Source organism: Hippopotamus amphibius, chromosome 9 (genome assembly GCF_030028045.1).
Source record: "Hippopotamus amphibius kiboko isolate mHipAmp2 chromosome 9, mHipAmp2.hap2, whole genome shotgun sequence".
NCBI lineage: Eukaryota > Metazoa > Chordata > Mammalia > Artiodactyla > Hippopotamidae > Hippopotamus > Hippopotamus amphibius.
In genome coordinates, this window is record NC_080194.1 from 11200503 (window position 1) to 11225798 (window position 25296).

General features: G+C 44.8%; 1 protein-coding gene across 1 annotated transcript in view; it reads left to right on the top strand.

The window, feature by feature from the left end:
* The first annotated feature begins 13220 nt into the window (after positions 1-13220).
* Positions 13221-25296, top strand: part of SLC1A2 (solute carrier family 1 member 2) — a 140796-nt gene continuing 128720 nt past the window's right edge. The window contains exon 1 of the mRNA XM_057749319.1: positions 13221-13873. Within this exon, the coding sequence (XP_057605302.1) occupies positions 13857-13873 (17 nt within the window). The 5' untranslated portion in view covers positions 13221-13856. The remainder of the gene's footprint in view (positions 13874-25296) is intronic.

The window sequence follows — 25296 nt, forward strand, 5'->3', positions numbered from 1 at the left end:
GATGGGAAGAAAAGCTGGATGTAACACTGGCAGAGCAAGGACAAACTGGAAGTCATGAGGACAAATGGAAACCCATGTTTGTCTCTTGCTGTCCCCAACCTCAGTGATTTGGGTGACCTGCACACACACACATACACCTGGTCCAGGACACTCAGAGAAGCCGGAAGAGGATTTCCAGCAGGTGCAGGAGGAGCTGTGGGCCTGGGTGGTGTCCCGCCCCAGGAAGGTGAACGAGCAGATCAGTGACGTTGTGTATGAACCGCCACAGTGCCCGATGCGCTTTCCCAACGTCCAGAGCATGAAGACAGCCTTTGCTTTACTCTCTTTCAAATCTCATGTAAGTTTCTCTTGTGCCCACTCTGACCTGGAGCCATACAGGGATGGGAACTCTGTACACATAGTTCCAGCTTCGCCTAAGTTGACACGGAGCAGAAGGCATCACAAGCCATGGAGTATTAATGTATGAAACATTAATGTGGTTGGCAACTGGGGACGCCTTTGGGGAGAGCTGGAGAAGGCTCCTGCTTCATCTGGAATAGTTTGGCTCCAATTTCTTTTGTAGTGGCTTTTTGTTTTGTTTTGTTATATACACATGCAGCCCCTGACATCTGACATTCTATCAGGGAGGCCTGAATGCTTAGGAGCTGGCCCGGCACTCACAGCAAAGCTGGGATGTTGTCCTGTTGAAGATCAATCGTTTCACAGGATGCCAGTATCAGTCAAGATCATCCTGTGATGGTGATGGATCAAGACAGATACAAGACCGCTTTATATCCTGTCTATGAAAAGACAAAAGCAAGGTCATTATACAAACCAAAAAATACCAGCTATCCCTCTCTCCTAGTTAAGAGGAGTGGCTGCAGCTTCTTTACCAATTATAGTGTTAGCCCCTATTCTTCCTTCCCTCTAGATAAGATTTATAAAGATAGCCAATGATAGAATTGCCCCCACTTAACTGATAGCATCCAATCCAGAACAAAGCATCACTTCCCTGAAACCTCCCCCAAATCACCTAATAGAAGCCCAAATCCTATAAGAAGTTCATTCTAATACTCCCTTGATGAAATACCCCACATTTTCCCATGATGTGGATTCTCTTTCATTTCAAGGAGCAATAAATCCAACTTGTTCAACTATAGGTGTGTTTCTGGTAGTCTTTGGCTGTAAGGCATTGAAAAATTATATATATAGACACACATATACATATATGTATACAAGTAAGAATCTTGCCTAAATCATATAGATTTTAAAGTTTTGTGTACTGTATGTTAACCTTTATATGATGCACAAAATTTAAGTAAAGTCAATATGATTTAAGCCAGATTCTTGCTTTCCTTAGGGGTGGCCAGATTTACATATCAAGTATATTTTCAAGAATTTCTGAGTAGTGGCTTGCCACGCTGCATTCTCTTACATAAACTCCAACAGGAATCGAGAGGAAGGGCACTCCAAATAGGACAGTGTTTTTAGTTACCTTGTCATTTCCAGGGTAGTTAGAACTTCAACTAAGTCTCTGGAGTGGTGGATGGGAAGGAAATAGGATATTGTAAGTACAGAAAGAGCTTGGAAAGCACATAAGGTTAAACATGGAGGGGAACTGGCTTAAAGAAGGGCCAATTCTTTCTCAACATGAACCCTTTATTATGACAGGCCAAGTTGGCCAGCCCAGGCAAGGCCAGACAAGGTGAGGCCAATTGATGGTGTGTCCCAAGTGCTAAAATCAACAACTTGGCTTCTTATTGTCTATTTGCAGACAGCAAGCTCATGTTGATGTCTCCGGCAGAATGAAAGAAGTGGAATTCTAGAAAGGCCTATCAGACTGGCTATACTAGACAGAGACAGTGGTTAGAAGACCCAGCTTGTGCTCAAATCCCAGCTCTATCACTTACACGCTGAGACCTTCAGCACGACATTCAATCCCTCTCCTGCAGTTGTTCCATCTGCAAATGGGAGTGAAATGATATGAAGATTCAGTGAGTTAATGTGTATATGAGTGAAGTATGTAGAGCAGATCTGACCCACTGCACTCTGTAAATATTGGCCACTATTATGATGGTGGTTCATTGTTGTTCTTCAAGGAGGAGGAGACTGGAGGTGGAGAAACCAGTTATGAGAGACCTTATGAGGGGTGGAAGGAGGAAGAGAGGATTTAGAATGCTGCTGGGGTCCAAGCATGTGGAAATATGTTTGGCAATCTGTGGGGTGATACTGATAACAGGGAAGCGTGGGCAGAAATCAATGGGGGCCCATTCACCATTGCAACAAAAAGAATAAAATACCTAGGAATAAATCTAACCAAGGAGGTAAAAGACCTGTACTCAAAAAACTGTGACACTAATGAAAGAAATCAAAGAAAACACAAACCGATGGAGGGACATACCAAGTTCTTGGATTGGAAGAATCAACATTGTGAAAATGACTATCCTACCCAAAGCAATTTACAGATTCAATGGCATTTTTCACAGAACTAAAACAAGAAATTTTATGATTTGTATGGAAACGCAAAAGACCCTGAATAGCCAAGGCAATCTTGAGAAGGAAAGACGGAGTTGGTGCAATCAGGCTTCCTGACTTCAGGCTATATTACAAGGCTACAGTGATCAAGACAGTATGGTACTGGCATGAAAACAGAAATGTAGATCAATGGAACAGGGTAGAAAGCCCAGAGATAAACTATGGTCAACTAATCTATGACAAAGGAGCCAAGGATATACAATGGAGAAAAAGCAGCCTCTTCAATAAGTGGTGCTGGGAAAACTAGACAGCTACATGTAAAAGAATGAAATTAGAACACTCAACACCAGACACAAAAATAAACTCCAAATGGATTAAAGACCTAAATGTAAGGCCAGACACTATAAAACTCCTAGAGGAAAACATAGGAAGAACATTCTTCGAAGTAAATAACAGCATGATCTTTTTGGATCCACCCTCTAGAGTAATGCAAATAAAAACAAAAATAAATAAGTGGGACTGAATGAAACTTCAAAGCTTCTGTATGGAAACTATAAGCAAGACAAAAAGACAGCTCTCCAAATGGGAGAAAATATTTGCAAACGAATCAACAGACAAAGGATTAATCTCCAAAATATGTTAACAGTTCATCCAGCTCAATATCAAAAAAACAAGCAACCCAATCAAAAAATGGGCAGAAGACCTAAATAGGCATTTCTCCAAAGACGACATACAGATGGCCAAGAGGCACATAAAAAGCTGCTCAACATCACTCACTATTAGAGAAATGCAAATCAAAACTACAATGAGGTATCACCTCACACCAGTCAGAATGGGCATCATCAGAAAATCTACAAACAGTAAATGCTGGAGAGCGTGTGGAGAAAAGGGAATGCTCTTGCACTGTTGGTGGGAATGTAAATTGATACAGCCACTATGGAGAACAGTATGGAGGTTCCTTACAAAACTAAAAATAGAGTTACCATATGACCCAGCAATCCCACTGCTGGGCATATACCCAGAGAACACCATCATTCAAAAAGACACATGCACTCCAATGTTCACTGCAGCACTATTTACAATAGCCAGGACATGGAAGCAACCATCAATAGATGAATGCATAAAAAAGATGTGGTACATACATACAATGGAATATTACTCAGCTGTAAAAAGCAATGAAACTGGGACATTTGTAGAGACATGGATGGACCTAGAGACTGTCATACAGAGTGAAGTGAGTCAGAAAGAGAAAAACAAATATTGTATATTAACACATATATGTGGACTATAGAAAAATGGTAGAAATCAGCTGGTTTGCAAGGCAGAAATAGAGACACAGATGTAGAGACCAAACATATGGACACCAAGTGGGGAAAGCGGGGAGGGTTGGGGGGGAAGGAATTGGGAGATTGGGATACCAAATTATACACTCTAAATATATGGATTTTATTGTCTGTTAACTGTATCTCAATAAAATTTCTTAAAAAAAAAAAAGAAAAGAAAAATCAATAGGGGCCACAGGTTCGAAGAACCAAGAGGGATGAGAGCAAAAAGCAGTGGGACTAGGCAAGTGGGAATAGTCTGGATAAATTTCTAAGGAAAAGTGCCAGAGCTTGCAGTGATTTTTTTACACATTTCCCCATCTGCACGTGTGTGTGTATGTGTTTGCTGGGGAGTTACGGAGGGGGGTGGGGCACGACATACAGGCTGGACTTATTAAAAGGGATCAGGTGCAGCTGGACTAGTAGGCAATTCGCAACCATCTTACCGACTCCTTCCCAGCATGATACGTGTTGTTTTTTGGAGTTACGGGTGTGGGGTGTGAATATGAATCTTTACAGTTCTTTGGGACTTAAGAATTTTCATGCTTTCAAATTCATCACCTACTCAGGATTTAATGAGCCTTCCACAGTTACCTCCTATATCAGAATTTTGGTCGATAAACTCTCTTCCATTCTGAATTCAATCAGGGATTGTGAGTTCATTGATTTTCTACCTGTCATTTACCCAGCAACAAACATCAATTGAGTGTCAAGGATTGAAATACTAAAGGTGGACAACATAGGCTTGGTGCTTGCCCTCATATAATCCCAGAAATACATGAATAATCAGAAATTATGGGGCTTCCCTGGTGGCACAGTGGTTAAGAATCCCCCTGCCAATGCAGGGGATACAGGTTCAAGCCCTGGTCCGGGAAGATCTCACATGCCGAGAAGCAACTAAGTCCCTGCACCACAACTACTGAGCTCACATGCCACAAGTACTGAAGTCCGTGCGCCTAGAGCCTATGCTCTAGAAGAGAAGCCACTGCAATGAGAAGCCTGCGACAAAGAGTAGCCCCCGCTCTCCACAACTACAGAAAGCCCGTGCGCAGCAACAAAGACCCAATGCAGCCAAAAATAAAATAAAATAACTAAATAAATATATTTTTAGAAATAAAGAAATCATGGTGAGTACTAGGAAGGAAAATACAGCATCTTGTAAAACTGTATAACAAGGGTAACTGATTTAATCTGAACTGGGCAGGATAAAAGGTTTGCCTCCCTGAGGAAGAGAAGGCTGAGTTGGGAAGGAGTGGACTATTAGATGGAGGGTGGGGAGTGGGGAAGAACATTCCAAGCAGAGATGAGTACGTCCAAAGACGTTGAGAAGGGGGGGCTCTTCGCATATTTGGAGAACTAGAGAGCCACTAAGGCTCTCTAAAAGCATGGGAAAGCGTGAGGAGGGGAGTGGTGTGATGGGAGGCTGGAAATGGAGTTTCCGTGTGTATGGCCACCTGGGGAGTTGGGAGAATTAGGTGCGAAGGCACTGCTAGGTCCACACTGTATATGTCAAACCCCATGAACTCCTAGAATGTGCACTAGGAACTATTAGTGAGGCCATCGACTCATCAACTACAGCCTTTGGCTCTGACTTGGGGTTTCTCTGTTGTCCTTCTAACCTGGATGTGGATGAAGACCTTGAGTCTCACTGCAATGACACAATTGCCTAATGTGCTAATGAAGAAAGAGCTCAAATGAGGATGAGGTGAGCTAAAAGAAGACTAACCGTCAGTGCAAGAGGCAAAGGAGTGAGACACTTACAGCTTCACTCCTGCCTTATTTTTTCTCCTTCTTTAATATCCTGTGAAAATGTTGAGTGAAATACTTTTTGGATCCCTAGGGCTTGGGGAAGTTTATCTTTTTTAGGGCTGTTGGAAAGACGAGAGCAATTTGGAGTGGTTTGGTAGCAATTTGTGGTCTCTTTTTGCTTTTCTTGGCAGTAGCACCTGCTTTCCCTGGCAGGGCTCTGCCCGGATGAGCTGTTGAGGGCCAGCATTTTAAGAAGACCATCTCAATGGCTGAGGTTTTTAGGGCTCACTTCACGTTTGTATTCCAATTCACCGAGTGTTTATCCAGGAGCTTGTGGACCAGGCACGATGGAGAGCTTTGTCAACAAAGAAAAAAAAAAAGTCAGCAGATAAAATTAAGGAATAGCTTTCTTGGGTGAAGAATAATATTAGAGATTGAATTCTCAGAGGAAAAAAAAAACCTGTTATGTTCTTGAACTTATGGTTTCTAGGAAAAGATAACTCCAAACAAAAGAGAAAGAAAGAACATTATTATTCCTTACTTGGAAAGGGGGTCAGGGTGTTACAGATAAAACAGGATCCAGGTGCTAGTAAATAACACCTCCAAGTGAACTGGGATCCTTCTAATTTACTGTTATTACCCAAAGGCATAATTCAGTCTTTGGTTTAAAAAAATATCTCCGCATCTATAATCTCAACTTAGAAGTAAATTACCTGGTAGCTATCTCTCTTTCTCTTAAACAGGAAAATAACTTTATAAGAAAAATACTTTTGGGATTTGATAACAAAGGCTCTCTCAGAATTACAAAGAAGTGAATATAGAGAATAGAACCAGAATCACATCATTGGACTTTCTGAGGTCACAAGAGCCTAGCTTGCGTCTTTGATTTGGTCATTTAGCCAAATTATTTAGCATTTAACTACAGTGAGCTGGCGTCAAGCAACAAAATCTCCCACAAAGATAAAAAAAAAAACTCTCCATCCTTTTGACCATCATAAAGATATCACTACTAAATACTGTCCCAGCAGAACAAAGGGAAAGGAAAGGTGCATAACTGGCATTCTTTGCCATGATTAGAAGAAACTGGGGGTAGAAATGAAAATACCAGCAATCACTCTCAAAAAAGTATTTCTACTTCATACAGAATCAAGCTGCTAAAAAAGACACAGTCACTATAATTCAAAATTGTATGGTTTTTATGGTGGGCATAAAGAATTTGCACCAACCCTGACATTTAGCCTCAAGCCATCTCCTAGAAGAAGGTGCTGACATACAGGAATGATGAACCAGGAACTCACAATTCATCTTTTTCCATTGTGTCCTTTCCTCTTTCATCTGTGCTAAGTAAATGGAAAGAATTCACACTCCTTCCATTAGATTTCATCAGGCAGTAAGCGCAGCTAACAAATGTTTTAGTCTTCCTCAGCCTTCTACTTAATGAGGTGGTTTCTGCCTGAAGAATGGATTATATTTAGACCAAATTCTCAGTCTGAATTGAGATTTCTCTGAAGTGACATCTCTTTTCTCATCAGCGTAGAAAATCAGGTAAAAATAGAACTCCCTTACTTCTCTTTTGCTAATGTGTGTTAACAAGAAAAGAGTGAATGAACTCAGCTTGTATCTTACTGCTCCCAACACCTGTAAGAGGGATGAGTCCCTTTATTTTCTATTCGGTGACCACACTGGACAGACAGAGCTGCAGGCAGGCTCATCTGTAGCTGTACTGTGTTGTCAGATCCGAAGCGTTACCACTATTACTACCTTAGAGTGATGACAGCATGGCAGCCAAGAGGCTGACATAATAAAGGTGACAATAGCTATCACTGCGTGTCAGGAAATGTGCTAGTGCTTCATGTGACGTCACCTCCTTTTGTTCTTCTCCCAGCCCAGTGGATGAGGTCATTACAAGTCCCATCAATGCCCCAAAGTGTAAGTGACTTACTCACGTTCATTAAAAATGGAAAGAGGGAAAGATGGACTCAGTTTGAAACTCATGCTCCAAATGTGGTTGCGATGAATGGCTCCCAGGTCGGTCTAATTCTGAAAGCCACGTATAACTCCTATGGCGACCACCTTAGCATTCTTAATGCAATGATCTGGGACTGACTGCCACTGTGCAAATTCTCCTCCCACCAGTTACCACCCTAAACTCCCTTCTTTTTCTAAAACCTCTTCGTTTCAATTTAGTTTCTCCAACGTCTCTCTCAGATGCTCTCAGCTTCGGGGCCAATGCTGTGAGAGAATATTCTTCCCTCTAAAATAGAACACTTACAAGGATTTTCATTCACGGTTTTCATTCATCCTAAAAAATAGCTCGCAGTTTTGAAAAACTAGCATATTCATTTTAATTGTCTTGATGAAAGGGCCTCCAACATCCTCTCTGTTTTATTTATTTCTTAAAAACCTTAAAGTGTCTATCTTGTAGTCTGAATGATCGGACCAGAGTTTCAAAAGACAGATCCAGACATGCTGCTATTTCTCTGGGTCACTTTCTTCTGATAAACTTTGGACATTGAAACATTTCTCCTCTGTCGTCATTATGATGGGGAATGGGCTTATTTAATGGCCTTTTATGGGAAAGCAGTGTAGGGCTTTTTTTTTTTTCTTTTCTATATTAGGAGTCTCCCCTGACCCCTCAATCAGAGATGCAATAACCAATCTCAAGCAATCTGAAGGAAAACCAAGACAGGGAATGAATTCCTTAGAAGAGCAAATAAGAGAAGGAAGAGTCTTTATCCCTTCTTTGGTCCAACTAAGCTCCACTAAGGATTGGAGAAGAATGTTGAGAATTACAGGATTTAGGATTGGAACCTTTGAGGCCATCTGGTGCTTTCTTCCATGGTATAAATATAACGTCTTCTAATCTCTAGCAAATGGTCTGGCCGAGTCCTCTCTGCTAGAAGATCCTCAGTGGTGGAGAGGGCCCTACATGGGGCCAACCTCTTCCAACAGTGATGACATTATTGTTACTATGGGTTGCTAAGAGAGATTAAAAGCAAGGTTCTGCCAGAAGACTGCCTGATCTCAAAAACCAGCTTCATCCCTTGGCCCTTGTGGATTCCTTCTCCAACTGTCTCCCATCCTGCTCTGTTCCCCAGGAGGTGAACTACAAGGACTGTATATGAGTTGTGCCAGTGTGCTGTCTTGCCCTCTCCTTCCAGCTTTGGCCAATAGAGAGCCCCACAGGGGAAAGAACAGGAGGGAGGTGGGGGTCAAATTATTTATTCCCAGGCCCCCTGCCAGCAGGTTGCCATGGCAACAAGGTCTCCGTTTCTGTCAGGTGGAACTGAGCACTCCCTCTGGGTTCATGTTAGGGTGGGTAATGGTACCCCACTGTTACAGTCTATGGGTTCTGCACTATCCTTTAGAGTTTCCCTACATCCTTCCCATGCCCTTCTAAATAGTTTCTTTATTAAGCTTTGTGCAACTTAATTTGGATAGCCATCTTTTTCTAGCTGGGACCTTGACTGACACAACTACTCACTATCTGTGTAATGTTGGGCAAAATCTGTAACCTCTCTTGGACTCAGTCTTCTCCTCTTTAAAATGGGGGGTAATAATAATAATACATGCTATAGAAGGTCATCTTAAGAATCAAATGAGATAATATATGTATTAAGATAGTTTGAACACACAGTAAGGACTCAGTAGATGCTAGGGTAACACTACAACTACCATGAAGTCCCAGCTTAAACACTACCTTAATTCAACTGTGGTAAGTCACTTCTCCCAGCTTGGGTTAGGCCTTAAGTGAACCATCAATAAGGCAGAAAGAGAGAGAGAGAGAGAGAGAAAAAGAAAGAAAGAAAGAAAGAAAGAAAGAAAGAAAGAAAGAAAGAAAGAAAGAAAGAAAGAAAGAAAGAAAGAGAGAGAGAGAGAGAGAGAGAAAGAAAGGAAGGAAGGAAGGAAGGAAGGAAGGAAGGAAGGAAGGAAGGAAGGAAGGAAGGAAGGAAAAAAAAGAAAAGAAAAGAAAAGAAAAAAAAATGCCTCAGAGTAAAAATTAACTTTGGACATCCCTTAAGCCACCTATCAGAGGACGGTACAGTCAATTTTTTGGTATTTAGTCCTGCAGAGTAGCTTTTATTCTTGCTAAGTTTGAGAACCTGTGGATGAGACTTAAGAAAGGTAAATCGACATGCAAATGTCAGAGCATTCTACCCCTTCTGCTTTTGCCATAACCACGGAATCCCAGGAGGAGACTGAGAGATGCTAGAAAATTCGGAAGTGTTCTTGCTGGCTTGGAGGGTTGACCTCGTTCTGTTCTCATATTAGGGCTTTATGGACTTAATGTTGGCTGGGAGATTTGTATAGTTTGTTGTGAAGATAAAAGGGAGTTAATGGGGTCAGACTTTAGGTGGCTTTAGGGGAGCCTAGATTTTCATATGGGCTCAGTGGGAAATTAAATGGGGTGCACGCTTCTGCTCCCACAAGCCCAGGATGACCCTTTCTTGAGCGCTCAGGATATGCCAGGCTCAGAGCTAAATACTTCCTACACATTAGGTATCCCATGTTAACCTCTCGGAAATCATGAGGTGGTATTATGTTTTCTGGTTTTTAGATGAGGAAGCTGAGCACCTAAAGTGCCCAGCCTAAGAATATACAGTCTAGTGACCCCAGGGGCAGTATTTAATGTGTGTCTGCCTGACCCAGAGCTGAGTTGGATCCAGCACCGAGGCAGTATGGGAGTGTGGCTCACTCTCAGTGTTCCATGTATGTGCAAACTGGGAAGAAAACTCCATGTTTCATAGCTTTTTATGTTAGTTGTCCACAATAGCACACACGCGTTTGCTCGGATGGATTTTTAAATGCCCTGTATTTGCCGAGAGGAGGGTCAGCCTGGTATCTTCCTTTTGTCTTTGCAAAGGCTAAACACACCAATCTGCTTCAAGTACTCTCCAGGGCTATGTTTCTGGACCCCTTTCCACCTTGTTGAACCACCTCTAGTCCAGGGGTTCCAGATGCTGGCTGCACAGTAGGATAAATCACCTGGGGAAGTTTTTTTTAAGAAATACCTGAGTCAGGGCCCTGCTCCAAATCTCTGGAAGGTGGCCTGAGCATTACTGTTTCTAAAAAGCTCTCCCAGTACATTTTAATGGGCAGCCCATACTGAAAAGCACTGCTCCACTTTGCTTAAAAAATGAAGAATTAGTGGGGATGTTGGCAGGGCCTTCTGGAGCAAGGAAAAAGAATCGGTTCCTTCTAGCTAATGATTATTATCCAGAATAATCTGTGGCAGATTCCACACGATTTAACAGGCCTTACCTCCAAGGGCAGCTGAAAGCAAATGCCTCTCAGTTGTAGGGTGGGATGTCAAAGTACCCAAACACAGCTATTTGCAGGGAAGGTGGCAACGTGGAGACACGCTTGTTGGTTCACCTGAATTTTCTCAGGTCCTGAACACTGAAAATGTAATTGAGACTGTTTTTCAACTGGATGGTTTAAAAATTAAGATCAACTCCATCCCCTTTTCTCTGTTCTTTTACTTAATCTGTGTTTCTGTACCACCAGGCGGGTTGCCCTTGGCAGTGAGGGATGAAGAATGGTGCTGCTCAGCGTTCCCCACCTGTGTGCAGATACTGAGGGATTCTGATGGAGGGTGTTCCTTTGCGCTCATTGTGAAGGGGGTGCAGTAGTGCTGCTGGCATCGTTAACGTCTAGAGAGATGCCCATGGCTTTGTTCTCCAGAGGCCACCTCAGCGGAAAGGGAAGTAAAATCCCTGAATTATAAAGAGAAAATAGGACTGTACATATTCTGCACTTGAAAACTTCACGTACAAAGTCACACATCCACTGGTGACAAGACTAGAGAGAAGGCAGTACCAAACATCACACGAAGGTTCAGGAAGGTAGTTTTTATCCACTAATTATTATACATCACAACTAAATTTTAAAAAAGAAAATGCACGGAGGTGATATGAAGGGTCCTAGGATAGATAAGGTATAGGTCTGGTTAATCTAATGGCGCACACAGGAAAGAGAAAGGGAAGGGAGAGATGGAGGAAGGATTGAATGGAGGAAGGCGCTTGGACTCAGAATTTGGGAAGGGAAGTGAAAGGAGAAAGTGAGGAGAGATTTTTTTTTTAAACTTCGATTTAGTTTTCTCTCTCTCTTTCTTTTTCTTGTTATTTCTCTCATCTGCCTATCCACCCTTGGATATTGTGCTCAAGAAACTATCCTCCAAGTCTACCCTTAGATTAAACTGATATCCTCTTAATCTTAGATATCCTCTAAATCTACCCTTAGATTAAACTGGACAATTTTTGAGGTTTGCCGGGTGCCAGACTCTAGTTTAAGAGCTTTGCCTATCTTTTACATTTCATTTCGCTTTCTTAGCTCTGCGAGGTTGGGACTGATTCTCCAGTTTTGCAGATGGGATAAAGAGCAGTCGAGGAATTTCCTCCCAGATTATTCCACTGGAGGGTGAAGAACTCAAGCTCTCAGATATCAGCGTCAGGTATTTAACCACCAAGCCGCCCTGCTGGGTCTCCAACTACCCTGGCACCGTGCCCGGGGATGAAGTCCTCGAGGTTCCACGTGGCCAGCTGCTTTCGGTCTTCGGAAAAGGGTCAGGACAGCCACGGGGCTGGAGAGCGCCTCTCCCGGGGAATGAGACTAGGCAGGCGGCGACTGAGGACATTACCGGCGTCCCAGACCCCTCCCGGAGGAGCAGGTTCCAAGGGGCAGGCTTGCACCGCGGACATCTCTCCGGGCGGGTTGACACTTTGCAGATTTCTCTCTTAAGAGAGCCTGTTTAATTCTCACCGCGGGCCTGCAAAGGGGCTTATTTTGGCCCCATTTTCCAGAAGAGGAAAGTGAGGCTTGCCCTCCCCGGCGGTCGCAACGTTGGCAGGTGGTGGAGCTGTAGGTGTCTGCTTCGTCCCAGAGATAATAAAATCTGCACGGATTTCGTCATTATTATGCAAAGCCGGCGGGGAGGCTCGGATCCTCCCTTGACCGAGCCCATCTGTCTCCGCGCGCCGCCCCCGGGGCACAGAAGCCAACAGCGAGCGGAGCGTAGTGGGTGGAAACGCGAACCCGCCGCTTGCCTCGCTATCTCTCCTCTCCTTTCCCGCCAGCGCCCCCGAGGCCGACCTCTCTTGGCTTAAAAAAACCTACGTCCTCCCCAGCACCCGCCCGCCGCCCTAGGGAGCTGTATTAATATTAATCCCGATGCATAATTGAAGGCCGGAGATTTATTCCAGCCGCGGCGGGGGAGGGCGCGCAGTGGAGCTGTATTTCCGCCGCGCCACTCGAGTGTTTCGGCCGCTTGGATTCCGCGGGGCCTGGTACCAAGGACGTGGGAGGATGGGGTGGGTGTGCCGCCTGTGAAGATGAGTTTGGGAGTGAAGTGAGCCGGAGCGAGTGTGCCAAGGAGTGTGACGGATTGCCGGGGGCTGCTTCAGGGAGGCGGGGACAGAGGGGTATCCCAGGTCTGCGCGATGTGGCTTGCGCTTTGCCCAGCGCGGGGTGACCCGGGGCCACGCGGGCTTGAGGGGAAACAATAGCGACTCCTTAGATCCTGGGCTCCTGCCACGGACGGCCCGGGCCTTCCCGGGAGACCAGCAGGGCTTCTTTTCTTATTTGGCTAATTTATGGCGAGCGGCTGGGGGGAGGGATGCAGCGGAGGGACCGCGTCTGGAGATGGGGGGCGAGGGGGCGGCAGTTAAAGGAGTCTCCCGAGGCGGCGGCGCTGGTGATGTCAGCTCTCGACGAAAATAGAGAGGGATCGCCTGCAAATCCCCAGCTCCGGCGGAGCTAAACCTTGCAATCCCTCCTCGGCTGGCGCGGAGCCAGGGCGCAGCGGCCTCCACCGCCTCCCCCGGCGCGCACACACACCCGCACACGCGCACACGCACACTCCCTTGCACACCCACGGCGCACACACTTGCCGCCCACCCCGCCACCGTCCTCCGAGCCCAGGCTCCGCCACTCGCCGCGCGGCGAGCTCCGCAGCAAATACAGGTGGCAACGGCGGCGCGTCGTCCCTGCGCGCCCTCCCGCAGCCGGGGAGGCGGCGCTCTCTCGGGGAAGCCACCCTCCGAGGCCACCCCCTCCCCCCACCCCCAGCGCCCAGCCCAGCGCCGCCGAGGCCGGCGGAGGGAGCGCGGGACGCGCGCGGTGCAGAGGGGACCCGCGGCTTAGCGCCGGCTGGAGCCTCCTGCGCGCGTTGAGGCGCTAAAGGGCTTACCCAGGAGGGGGGTGCGAGGGCGGGGGAGAGGCTCCCCCTTAAATACCGCGCTCCACCGCACTCGCGCGCTCACCTCCGCACCCGCTCGCTACTCGCCCGCCGCTGCCGGATTGTGCTGAAGAGGAGGGGGCGTTCCCCAGACCATGGCATCCACAGAAGGGTGAGGGGGCTTCTCCCTGTACCCGCAGGGAAGCGGGGGGCGCGCGCGGGGTGGTGCCCCCGCTATCCTGGATGGGAACAGAGAGACGCCGGCCGGGCCTCGGAGACGGTGGCGGAGCGATGGCTTGCTTGGCTGGGGGTGGGAGGGTGGGATGGTGGGGAGGAGATTGATTTTCTTTCGAGAAGCTCGCTGCTTAGCCCTTTGACGATGCGAGAGACGGAGTTTTTTTTTTTTTTTTTTAATTAAAAAGGTTCGGCGGAGGTGTGAAAGAGACTGACGAAAAATCCTCTTGAGGTTACTTTTGAGATTTGAAAACAATAAGGGATTGGGCACAGGAAGAGCGGCAGACATTGCCGGGGGAAGCAGCGCTTGGAGCGCGGCGCCCGCTGGATGGTGGGGACCGGCCCGGAATGAATGAGCTGGGACCCGGGCCGGGGCGGGGCGAAGACCAGCGCGCGCCGCCTTGAGTGTCAGATTTGCAGAGTCGCAGAGTAGATATCCGGCCTGCTCAGATCTCTCCTAGTCCCGGGATGACGGAATCTCCCTGTCCAGTTTTAAGGAAGAGTGGAAAAGATTTGGGTGCTTCCCGGGAAGAGGCGGGAAAATAAGTGGCTTTGGGCAGGGACAAGAGTCCCCAGACTCCAGCGGGGGGAGCGTTGACTTCCCGCCGATTCTGCGCGCAGTCTTGGAGTTGTCTCCTGCCTCCCGAGGCTGCAGTTGGATGCAGAATGATCGCAAAGAAAAAAAAAAAAAATTAAAGGGCAGTGTTTTTAGCAAGAGTGAGATGAGGCTGCAAGAATCCTTTGAATACTCGTATCTCAAAGGAAGGGTCCAGAACAACATCCCTGGACCAGCATCTTCCAGGAAACTTTCCCGGCTGGGTAGCGTCTGAGTAAGAATCAAAAGACTGGTTGGGGAGCTCAGCCATTTGGTTAATTCACAAAAGTGCACTAGATACTTGCAAGAGATCACTGGATTGTTGTTAAGTGGAATAACAGAGGCTCCTCTGAGCGCAGGGGGAGAGTCCTCGGTGCTGGAGTTTTCCAGAACTTCTGTCTAATAAATTGTACCAACTCTGCAGGCTTGTTTTGGGGGAATGGGTCTCTAAGTAGCAATATAGAGCTGCTCCAAAGTTACATCTCTAGACTTCAACTTCCAACAAGGGCAAATATTTCTAAAACTGTCTCTGTGTCCAAGAGAAGGAACTCATCCCTTTTCTGGCCCCTGGAGTTCTTCCAAAGGGGGGCTGGCATCTTGTGGTAGCTTGAGATTTCTCTTCTCTTTTTGTCCTAATATTTCAGCAGTGTGAACCTTTTTGATTATGAGTTCTCCAAAAAGATGCTCCAGAAATACGCTTGTGTACAGGGAGGGCAGTACATTGTGCTAACACAGATCTCTAGAATTAAATATTAAGAGCTCATATGTCTCAACCTCAGTGTCTTTGCTTATTTAATTAAATAGTCTTTCATATTAGAAAAGATATAAAGCATTTCTGGCTGCGTTCAGGTCCCTCCTAGATCTGCGCCTGCTTGTAAAGGCTAGGTTGGAAGATATCTGTGAAAGAGATTGATGACGGTAGTCTTTCAAATCCTGCATCCTTATTTCGATGGCCAGATAGTAAAGGGGGAGCTTAAGACAACAACAAAAATGCCCAAATTAAGTGTTGCTCTCACCTGTGTCCTAAATGAGACCTGCCAAATGATTTGAGTATGTATATGATTTAAATATAGAGCAGAAGTGATTCACATTCAATTAATTAATGTCATATTATGCACTGTGCATAGTCAAGAAAAGATTGGTCAGAGGAATTTGTATTTAGGAGAGGAAAGAATTGAGAACATTTGAAAGGCTCGGAAGCAAATAGAGAAAGAGCTATGACCCATTATCATTTCAGAGCCGTTACTGGTGAGCAGGTAATGTTCTCATAAGCCCTAGTCTTTCCTTTTTTCTTCTCTTCCTTTCTTCCATCTTTTTTTCCAGATGCATTTACTCAGTCCTTGTTGGGTAGACCTCACATGCTAGGCACTTGGGGCGGGGTGGGGGGGGGGCTGCAAAGACATGACTTTGATTAGTAAATTGCTCATATGTTTTCGTGAGATTCTCTTGCCTCTTCAGATACCTTTGGTTAATGTGCCTTATAAAGGGAAGTTCACTAAAAATCCTCAGGCTGGTTGCCTTTGTTAGCCTGTATCTTCTAACAATGTTGAAACTGTTTCCTTGAAACATAACATTGCTGAGAAGGAAGCAAAAACAGCAATAGAGTCATATGCTTTCAGTGTATGTATTTTCAGTTCAACTCTGATCCAGAATGTTTGGGGAATGGAATAGTATGGTAACCTGACCATTCTGGTCACCATTTATTTGGTGATGTAGTTACAGTCAACGACATATGCTGATTACCAGTTTCGAAAGCATTATTAGAAGCAATAGTGACATCTTATGTTTGTTTAGCACTTCACTTTCAAAGCTCATTTGTGTACTTCATCACATTTGATTCTTCCAGGAACTGTGAAGTAGGCAGTCCAATGAGGATGCACTTTACGAATAAAATGATGTAGAATGTAATATCTTTCCCAGAAGATTCTAGGACTTGGCCAAACTTTGGAGTTATCATCTGGAAACGTCAGTTATCATTGAAGAGTGTGCTAGGCGTGTCTCACTCAGGAGACTACCAGCTTTCTCTCAAAACTTGGGCGTATACTGTGCAAATTGCCTCGTGGAATAGTCTTATTATCAGCCTGTGTACTTGGTCGTTGCCTTTGCAAAGCATACTCAAACACGGTCTGGTTATTTGAGGCTTCTGATTATTTGGAATTGGGATTATTAGCATCCCAGCTTCTAGAAAACTCAACAGTGGACTCTTTGGTAGTTCCCAGGCCCTGAAAGGTATTTTCCTGTAAAGTAACATTTAATTTGATAGTTGAGCATTCTGTTTTTCCGAGTCCTCAGACATGGCTAGAGTTATGGTTTTGGTCCCTGATCCAGATTGGAAAGAGATTATTAGTAATTGGTGGCAGACTGGCTAGTGTCCATTATAGACTGAGTTATGTTGGAGCACTAAGATGCTGTAGAGGCAGGCATTTTAGAACTACTTTCTGGGGGTGGGAGACAGCTAGGTCACCATGTAAGTCACAGATCCAAGGCGATCTGTCTTTTGATAAGCTCTCAGGAGCCAAGGGGTCAGAGCAAAGCCAAGTGCAAGGGCTTGGGTTTCAATTTGGCTTAGAAAGCCAGCAAAACAGAAGACTGCTGACAGTGGGAAAACCCCGTAAGAGAGACCACCGGATTTATTACTTCAAGCAAACAAAAGCAAAACATAATGATTGCTTTCTCTCACCTCCCCTCGGGAATGAGGTTGAGGTCAATTGGAGGAAGAGCCCACGGAATAGACTCATTGGGAAGGGAATGGAGGGCATGGGGTTTGGGGTCCAGAGGGAGTTGGTTGCACATTGCATGCCTCAGGCTTCACTGCAGTTTTAATTTCTCATTTTCTCATTTTCAAGAATCTAAAAATCAGCCTCCTTGGGTAAAATAAAGAGGAATGAAACTCAAATGAGAAAGCCATTTCATGTTTACTAAGATTGCCTCTTGTGAGTGACTGAAAGCTTAATTTTCACGAAATAATGTCTAAATCCAAATGAAGCTTGTGACATGGAAAAGCCAAGATGTTAAAAACCAAAAGGCAGTTCTGCCAATCAGTGTCAATGGCCACTTCTTTTCTTCTTTAATGCAACATGACTAGGGGCTGTCTCAGTCTTCAGATTTAAGGGAATTTTTAGACAAGGAAAAGTTTTTAAGAGATGGTGCTTTGGCTGCAGAAACAAGCAATATTTAACAGCAAAGTGTGAGATTTCTGGGTCAGTGTGGGATAAATCATACACATCCAGGATTGCAAAACTGACAGTTTGAAGCTCAACACAGATTGATTTCAGTGAAAATCTTGCCTCCCCACCCTCCTTCACGGCTGTATCACATAGTAGCCAGATGTCTGGTTTTCCCCCTTTTAAAGGCAAACTAAATTGTTTTCCATACGGATTCTTCCTCCCTTGGGACTTGGTTGCCTCCTGGCATGAGCTGCATCTACTCATTTCAGTCACCTGCTATACTTATTTTAATTACATCAAAACATCAATCATTTAAAATCTTCTAGCAATAGTAGGCAGAAGAGTCATTCTCAAGATGAAATTTTGGTTTTGTTTGCATTTTCAGAATGCGTCCTGGAAGCCTGAAAAAGCTAACAAATGCCATACACCACCTCGCTTGCCGTCTTCTCTCCCATGCCCTTAACAGCTTGCTGGGGGCCAGCAGAATGTTTCATAGCAAGGATTTTAGGATCCAGATTACGGCAAATCTCTTTATTTACCAGATCGTGAGCTTGCTCTCTCCTCCCACTGCCCGCCCCTCACCCCTCACGGCACCAAGTGCCAAGTCCTGGGAATGTATTAATTAAAGGAGTGTTTAAAAATATCTCATCGCTCCATCTCCACGTGCTCCATCGTTGATTGGAGGCAGATGGGCTGCATATTTGTCAGTAGAATAGAAAAGGACCGGCATCTCGTTATAGATCTGTCTGGTTGGCGTCAGATGATGGCAGAAAAGACAACGGGCCAGCACTATTAAAGGAGAAAAAAGACGAGAGTAGATCCTTAAACTTTAAAAAAGACTACCTCATTTTCTTAGTGCTCAGTTTTTAAAAAATTTTTTATTTAAATGGCTGTTTTCCAATGGTGTTGATATTTATTTACTTATCTTTCGTTCGCGTATCTATTTAATTTCCCGCGGCTATCTGCTGAACGGCCGTCTGGTGTTCTTGGCAATCTCAGCAGCTGCTTTGGATTATGGACTCATTGAGCAAGGACTGTCCTTTAAAAATGGAATCAACTCTATTTTGGCGGCCGGCTTAGTCAATCTGGGTCCCTCTAGGACGGGGGTGGTCCATGTTAAAGACCTTGAATGACATCCCTGGGGGCAACGGGGAGACAACTCCCCCCCACACTTACACACCCCTGTGTATTAGGGGCTTCATCTACACCACCGAGAGGACTTCCTTCTGTTACATCTGGTCAGGAGTGCCATCTGCTACTCGCTCTTTGTAATCTGGTGCAGAACTTTCCATCACGTGCTCCTGCCATCCTGGCTTCCCAGCCACTGTGCTCGAAGGATCACCGAGCTGGTGGCCAAGTTGGAAGTGGGGTGAGGCCTGTCTGCCTCCCAGGCTTTGCTCTTCCCACAGCACCAGACTCCAGGTGTTGGATGCCTGTGGACTGTATGTGGCCCACAGACATGTATGTTTTGGCTCACACAGGATTTTGAAAACCTTTAAATTATTTGCTTATATTTAAAAATATTTCACCTAAAAACAAACAAACAAACAAAAAAAAAAACCAACCCTGATTCTGGCTTCTCTCAAACATTGGGAAATCTGATGACAAAGGACCTGCCCTTTTGTCTTGGTACCATTTACTGAATGCGTATAGCTCTACAATTTTTTAAGGCACTATTGCATGTTTTAGTTGACTTAATCCCCACAACAATGTGATACAAAGGGACTATTAATCTCCCTGTTTTATAGGTGTGAAAACTGAGGCACAGAAGGTTAGGTAACTTGTTCAAGGTTTCACAGCTAATGAGTGGCAAAGCCAGGTCATAAACCCAGGCAGCCTGGCTCTGGAATCCATGGCCCTAACCACTAAGCTACACTGCTTAGTCCTGCAGGGCAGGGGTGGGGGTGGGGTGGGGTGTTCAGCTGGGGCTGAAGAATCTATTCTTCAGACAGGGCATGTGCCTGCAGGTTGGGCACAGTCTTTTCTCAGACCAGTTGCTCACATTACCTGCTTGACCCCTTACCCCGCTAAGGCAGCCATTGAGAGAATGAGAGCTTGGGTTCCATTTTCTCAGGGTATGCGCTACCTATTGGTTGTGGATTGGAAGAATTCTTCAAGATCCCTTTTCTACATCATGAAAGGTAATTCCAGCTACTTTTTCCTGTTAACTCCTTAACTACTACCTTCTTGTAATTTCCTTTAATGTTCTTAATGAAGAGTTCCTTTGTAATTATTGGTTGTCAGGACACCAATAGAGTTGTCTTATCCAGATGCAGTGCTTTGAAACAGCCCAGGGCTTGACCACGTGGGTTCAATCCTTTGGCATATTGGGCCTTGGGCATGCAGTTCTTAGTGGCAAATGTAGTGGAGCATTTAGCAGGCCATGGAAATTATTCTTATGTGATTTTCAAGCGTGGCTGTTTAGGGTTGAGACTTACTCACTTTCCTAAAACAGCTACTAGTCCTACCCTTTTAGGAGGAGGGCTGATATTGTCATTATTGTGTTGTTGTTTGCAATATATGCAAACAGTGATGGCTGGGGAGCCTTTTACATTGAGGAAGAATCTTGCAGAGGCTGTATGTCTATGTGTTTTTAAGAGTGGCACAGTTAGCTGATCGCCCAGTAGGTGGCAGTAAATGTCAGTGCTTTGTCCAGACTCAGGATTTGACTCCCTTTGGTCCTTAGGGAATCCAGATTCCCACAGCATCCCAGTCTCTTTTGATTCAAAAGTGTCTCCACCAAATATATCATTTGGTATTTGTGCAATGATTGTCATATATCAACATGTATAGATATCTCCGTAAACGAATATAAATAGGACCATTTGTTGGAACTTATTCTATGTGACTATATGCATATGATTTCATTAAGTCCTTGTGAACTCTTATGCACTCTTATGAAATTAACTCATTAACTCTTATGGAATATTATGCTCATTTTACAGATGGAGAAACTGAAGCTTCGAGATATTTTGCTTTTATGCTCTTATTGGGTATCTGGGCTTTTTCTCTCCTCATCTAATTTTACTACTGTGTTTCATATCATCCACATTTTGCAATTAATTTACATTTCTTAAAAATTTCATGAGCCCTCCCTTTGTTCATTTGTTTGGTTTTGTCCCAGTGGGTGTCTCCAATCGTTTTGGTCAAAGGAAGCAAGATAGCCAATTGTCCCTGCAAAAAGAGAAGATAAAGACTTTAAGAGGCAATGCACAAGCAAGACAGCAATGGTTATGGAAAGAAGTAAACTTACCTTTGAGTGGAGGTGTGACATTCAAAAGAAAATGCCACCACTAAGAAAAAGTGGGAATAAGTTTAGACAACTGAGAATGATGGTCAGACCTGAGCTTGTAGCCATTAGTCTGGAGAATTTCAAATAGAAGAAGCAGTTGCAGTGCACTAAGGGAGATAAGGCAGAAGAAAACAGATAAAAGAAGGAAAGCATCCTTTTCTATTAGGTATCAGGCAAAGCCAATGCTGCAGACCAAATTGTATTTTTGTTTTTATCTCGGTCTTTACTTAAAAAGACAGTTGTGGTCTGATAACCAGCTTTGTTAGGGAAGAGGACGAAAGTCCACGTGAACAAAGCACAATTAGATCAACTTGTCTAGGGGTGAAAAGGATGAATATTAGCTAACAATACTCATTTCAGACACGCGAAAGGGCCTGATGGTTTCCGGGTGATGGGTTCGGCTATTACTTTTTATACTGAGATGCAACATATGGTCTAGAAAAAGTGTCAACAATAAATATTGCACTAATTTCTAAGAAGAGAATAGAGTGTAGTGGAATTATAGACTGACTCTATCCCCCAGTGTTTTTCTGGGATTCAGAGTCATCAATCAGCAGTCATTAGTAAAACCATCATAGAGTAGAAGCGCTGAAGGGATCATTGATTTTTCCGTCATGATTAATCGCTAACATTTCAGTGAAGAGCTAATCATTTGTAGGCATTTCTCTTTTAGTCCGAAAAGATTCAAATTTGGAGTCTTTTTGAGACATCGATACATTGGGGTTGAGGCATTGTTGCTGGTCGTTCCTGGGAAACACTTTGAGTTGGAGGCTTGTGTGCATGAAATTTATTGAGAGGAGCTCCCAGCATAAATCCCTGTGGAAGAGAGCAGGGAGCAGGGGCGGGCAGAGGGAGAAGTTGAAACAGTCCAACAAAGTGCTCAGCCCATCCCTCAGGAAGTTCTGCTGCAGAATGGTTCTGAATGGAGAGACAAGAGGCCTTATCCACTACATCAACCAGCCTCTGGATCGGGGCTGTGCTCAGACAGTGGGCCTGGCCCTGGGTGAATACACAGCAAGGCCTTAGAGGGGGATATAGTTGATACATGTTGTCACTTATCAACCCTCCCAGCGGCTGGGGGGATAAATCCCTCAGTCCTGAAGGCGGGGGCGTGGAGGTCAGGGACGCACACCGCAGCATCCACTATCGACTCCAGATTCAGATGTTTGAGAGAGAATAAAATAATGGGTTCCACTGGAATACCCAGGCCTCCACAAAACTATCATCTGTAATAAAATACTGTACCTTAAAAGGAGTATGCGGTTCGGGGACAGGGAGGGGAGGATTCTGGCGGGCAAGGCGGGGGAGAATGTGCCGGCATCACCTGCCCCAGTTTTAGCTGTGACCCACACAGCCCTCCAAGACACAGGACTGAGCCTTCTCTTCACTCCAGACCTTCAAGGGTATCTGGTCCAACGGGAGGCTGCTTATCTCAAATTGCTGCCTCAGAAAGGGAAATCAGCTCTAGGGAATGGAAGGGGCCAGAAAGAGCAATAGATCACCATCCTGGGAACCAGAGTCCAGCTATTACCTATGTTTCCAGGGTTCACAGCGGCTGTTTCTGTGTTCGTACCAGTGTTATTTCCCATGGAGTCCTTGCCTTGGGAAAAGGGGGCGGTGAACTGGGTCATCCCTTTCTGGAATATCCACTGTATTATTCTATTGATTCAAGAAGTCATGCATTCTGTCAACCTCCGGCCCAAGGTGCTTGTCTGTTGACTTTGCTTTGCTCTGTTCCCTTGGTAAATATTAAGATGTGTTCAGAGACGAAAGAACAGTTTTGTATGTAATCCAAGGCCTTGCAGGTCGTACCTCTGTGGGTATTTCCCCTTGTTTTCTCACAGCAGGTGGGACTTGGTCTGCTTTGAGCCCAGGACATTGATTACCAATGTATTTGTGTTTTTATTAGCATGACACCTTAATTCAAATGGCCCTATTGTAGAGTAATAGAAGGTAAAGCCACCAGCATTGAAACCTTCCTTTCCTTACCTGTATTTAAGAGTTATACATCTGCTATTTACAGTGGTAGTTAGATATTGTGTATCTTTCCAGTAATGGGTAAGGCAACACTGATTGTATTCAATCTACATTTAGAAAATACATTTTGCACATAGAATGGATGTCAAATAAAGGGGTATAAAGAATTCACTGCCCACCATCAAATAGATAATTTTAAACAATTTTCTAAAAAAAATTCTGTCCTCTACATCAGTGGCTCTCTTCCCATAAGGAAAAATGTGCCACGATTAAAAAACAATGCTCCCCACAAACTTCATACATTACAGAATAGCGTAAAAAAGTAAAAGACAGCCTCTCACCCTAATCCCGTTCTCCAGAAATACTCTTTTTTTTTTTTTTTTTGGTCTATCCTTTGAAATATTTTTCTATGTTGATGTAAACATCCTACTCTTAATATGCAAATTGTATTATCCTATATAGACTATTCTACAACTTGCTTTTCACTTCATACCTCTAGGTATATATGCATGATATATATATATCTTCTATATATAATCTATATGTCTGGTAATAGCCCACTGGTCCGCTGTATGGTTATGCAATAATTGATTTAAAAAACAGTCCCTGATGGATAGATATTTAGGTTATCTCCAAGTCTTTGTTATTATAATTATTATGACAATGTTGGGTGAAGTATGAATTGGAGAGGAGGGTGAGGCAGGGCCACTGAGACCAGATGGGGACAGCAGTGATTTGGGTGGGAGATAATAGCTTATATTAGGATATAGGGGTGCACATACATTACCAGATTCCAAGGATGTTTAGAAGGACTCAGTGACCAAGCACACGTAGTGGGTGGATAGGGAGGGAGGTGTCAAACCATCTCTTGGGTTCCTGGCTTAAGCAAATGGAGGTGGGGGGCAGGGAGAGTGCAGAAAAGGAATTCAGGAGAGAGATGGAAGTTTGGAGGAGAAGGCAATGGATTTGGTCCAGCATCCTGGGTTAGACTATTTCTGTGGGATATCAGGTGAAGATACTCCCTGAGAATTTGGGTGCGTGAGAGTCTGGGGCCTTTACGGAGTAACATTTATGGTCCTAGAAGTGAACAAACTCACCCAGACAGATCATGAATCGAGAATAAAAATGGGCAGAGGGAAGAATCCTGGGGAGCTCTGGTGTCTCTAGATGGACAGAGGTGAATCAGAGTACGTAGGATGCTGAGCAGTAAGGAGGGGAGTCAGGAGGGAGTGGGGGTCTTGGAGTGGCTGACACTGCTACGTGCTGCAGAGACATCAAATAATGTAAGTACTGAAAAGAGATCATTGGATTAATCAAGTTCAAGGCCCTTGCTGACCAGCGCTAGACTCAGCAAAGTGATGGCTACCGTCACCATGTTGGTGTGAGTTGAGAATGGCTGGAGAGAAAATGAATGTAATTTTTTTTTTTTCCCAGAGTGGTAATCAAGGGGAGGATGGGAGAGCAGGATTACCTTTTGGCTTACTTGTTTTAGTTTCAGGATGGGTGTGAGGTAAGCATGCTCAAAAGGATTTATTAGTGATGGTGAGGTCTTGAGTACCCTTTGTGGAAGAAGCTGATGAGGGAAAGAGAACCAGAGGACCATTCATTGCTTGCTCTGGAGGTTCCTGCAGGGGAGGACAGGGCAGCTCTCTGAGTACCTGGCCAAAGCTTCCTGCGGTCTTCCTGTTTGATCCCACAACTCAGGAAAGGACAGCTCAGAACAGAGGAAGAGGAAAAGATCGCGTACTTAGACTGCTAGACCCGTGCCGTCAACCCTGATGATCCCTTGAGTGACAGAGGGGCCGCTAGCTGGAGTTGGATATATTTTGGTAGCGCTTGTTATTTGTTTTTTTAGCTCCACCTTCCATAAGGCTAAGTCTCCCTAGCTTGAGTTCTTCACTTTCCCTAATCCTTCTTTTCTGCTCTCGTGTAACTCCTGAACCTTCCTTGGACTCAGTCTTCTTTATTTATTTATTTTTGGCCGCATTGGGTCTTTGTTTGGTCTTTGTTGCTGCATGTGGGCTTTCTCTAGTTGCAGTAGGCGGGGGCGATCCTTCGTTGTGGTACTCGGGCTTCTCAGTGCGGTGGCTTCTCTTGTGGAGCACGGGTTTCAGGAATTGCAGCACGTGGGCTCAGTAGTTGTGGTGCGTGGGCTTAGTTGCTCTGCAGCATGTGGGATCTTCCAGGACCAGGGCTCGAACCCTGGTCCCCTGCATTGGCAGGCAGATTCTTAACCACTGTGCCACCAGGGAAGTCCCATTGAGCTCATTCTTGATCCCCATTCTCTTGGCTCTGCATTGGGTCACTTCTTGGGCATTTGCATAGCACAT